The 2,004-nt window shown below is 55.0% G+C and overlaps 1 protein-coding gene across 1 annotated transcript; it reads right to left on the bottom strand.

The window, feature by feature from the left end:
- Nucleotides 1-850: 850 nt before the first annotated feature.
- On the bottom strand, nucleotides 851-2,004 carry LOC124673543 (ABA-inducible protein PHV A1-like). The gene is made up of 2 exons (XM_047209603.1): nucleotides 1,831-2,004; nucleotides 851-1,738 (listed from the first exon to the last, which is right to left on the bottom strand). Exons 1-2 carry the CDS (start codon nucleotides 2,002-2,004, stop codon nucleotides 851-853), a joined length of 1,062 nt encoding a protein of 353 aa, XP_047065559.1.

Below are 2,004 nucleotides of genomic sequence, written 5' to 3'. Positions count from 1 at the left end.
GAGCGCACTGGTCCAGAAACTACTGATATTATAACCTTGGGTCTCTTGCTGAAGTTTGATCACGAGGCACCGATTAAGTTTGGAGTGTTTATTGCCATGCATCAAGAAATTTGTGACGTGAAAATTTGTGACAAGTTCATCTCCAACTTCGCAATGATCGGGTAGAGCATTTGTGAGCGAGAAAAGAAAGCATCGCTTGATGTGTCTCTTGCACTACTGAATTGCTTAATTTTATTTGTTTCAATAATTTTAATAAATTATTTATTTTGATGTGTAAGCTACTGAACTTGTTTCAAATTATTGTAATAAATAATTTGTTTGATTTGAATTACGCAATTTGGATTAAAAAAGTTTAGGGACCCAATTTCGGAGGCGCCGGTTCAGGCGGCCTAGATCTGTTCGAGAGGACATGCTCTCAAACTACATCAGGCAAAATAGAACACAGCCCAAATTTTGCAGCCGATATTCGCGAACAATTTCTGCATACTGTACTTGTTCAGTTATCCGGCTTGATGACTCCGTACTGGGTAAAAGAAGGTGATCGCTAGTGAAGTGAAGATCTAGGGAAAATTGTGAGAAATTCTTACAGGTGGAACTGAAACAGACGATCAGACTGCATACTTTAGGGGATTAGGAAACAACGAAGTTCAGATAAAGGATCAGAAAACAACTAATGGTTTGATTTATAGACATGCGTGCATCAGAGAGCATACATTACATGCTAACCTCCACCGTCACACATCTGTTTCCCCCAGAGCATTATTCAACACGTAAAACTACTAAAATTTCAGCTCAAAACAAAGAGAGGCTACTAGATGCACTGGAGCACATTTGATTCAGTAACTCCTGTCTACGGCAAGCCGGAGCCCTTCTCCCTGGCCTGCCTCTTCTGCGCCTCCTGCGCGATCCTGTCCCTCTCCTTCGTCGCCGCCGCGACGTCGTCCCACGACGAGTGCTCCTCCGCCGTGTGGTCCCCAACGACCTTGTCCGTCGCCACCTGCGCGGCCTCCTTTGTGGCGCCCCACATGTCCTGCGCCGCCTGCTTCGCCTTGTCGCCGAGCACCTGGGCCGTGTCCGCCACCTTGCTTGCGCCCTCCTTGGTCATCTCCGCCACCTTCTCCCCGGCGCTCTTCGCGCCCTCCGCTGCCTTGTCCTTGGCTTCGCCGGCCTTCTCCGCGGCGCCCTCCGCCACCTCCGCTGTCTTCTCCCTCGCCGAGCCTGCCATCTCCTTTGTCTTCTCTGCCGCCTGCCCGGCCGTCTCCTTTGTCTTCTCCGCCGCCTGCCCGGCCGTCTCCTTGGCCCTCTCCTTCATCTCCACCGTCTTGTCCGCCGCCGCACTCGCGGTCTCCTTCGTCTTCTCCGCCGCCTGCCCGGCCGTCTCCTTCGCTCTCTCCTTCATCTCGCCCGCCTTGTCCGCCGCCTCGCGCGCGGTCTCCTTCGTCTCGTGCTTGGCGTTCTCAGTCATGCGGGAGGCCTTCTCGGCGGCCTCCTGCGCGGTCTCCTTCGTCTGATGTTTTGCCTTCTCCGTCATGTGCGACGCTTCCTCGGCGGCGTCCCCCACTTTGTGCTTGGTCTCCTCAGCCATGCGCGACGCGTTCTGGTCTGCACTGTCTTTGGCTTCCCGTGCCGTCTCCTTCATGCTGTCCTTGGCGTTGCCGGTGGCGTCCTTGGCCTGCTCCGCCGCGCCCCTGTACTTGTCCTTGATCTCCCTCCGGTCCTCCGGCGCGTTATGATACGCCTGTCATGGAAGAGCAGAGCACGAAACAGCGTTGTGAGCATCTCACGATAGACACGGTAGTAGAGGCCAGTGGCCTGCACGTTTGAGGTTACCTGAGACGACTTCGGGGCGGTCTGTAAGCAGAGGGGGCTCCAGCTCGCGGTGTGCGGCCGGGGAGCGAGGAGGTAGTGCTTGGGGAGAGGTTTGACGGCGGTGGTGCCGGTGAGCGCTGCGGCGCCAGCGGCGCGCGCGCCTCCGAGCAGCATGGCGGACATCAACCTGGACAT

The sequence above is a fragment of the Lolium rigidum genome, chromosome 7 (genome assembly GCF_022539505.1).
Source record: "Lolium rigidum isolate FL_2022 chromosome 7, APGP_CSIRO_Lrig_0.1, whole genome shotgun sequence".
In the NCBI taxonomy this organism is placed as follows: domain Eukaryota; kingdom Viridiplantae; phylum Streptophyta; class Magnoliopsida; order Poales; family Poaceae; genus Lolium; species Lolium rigidum.
The sequence above is the reverse complement of the archived record's forward strand: the minus strand, read 5'-3'. Positions and strand labels throughout refer to the sequence as shown.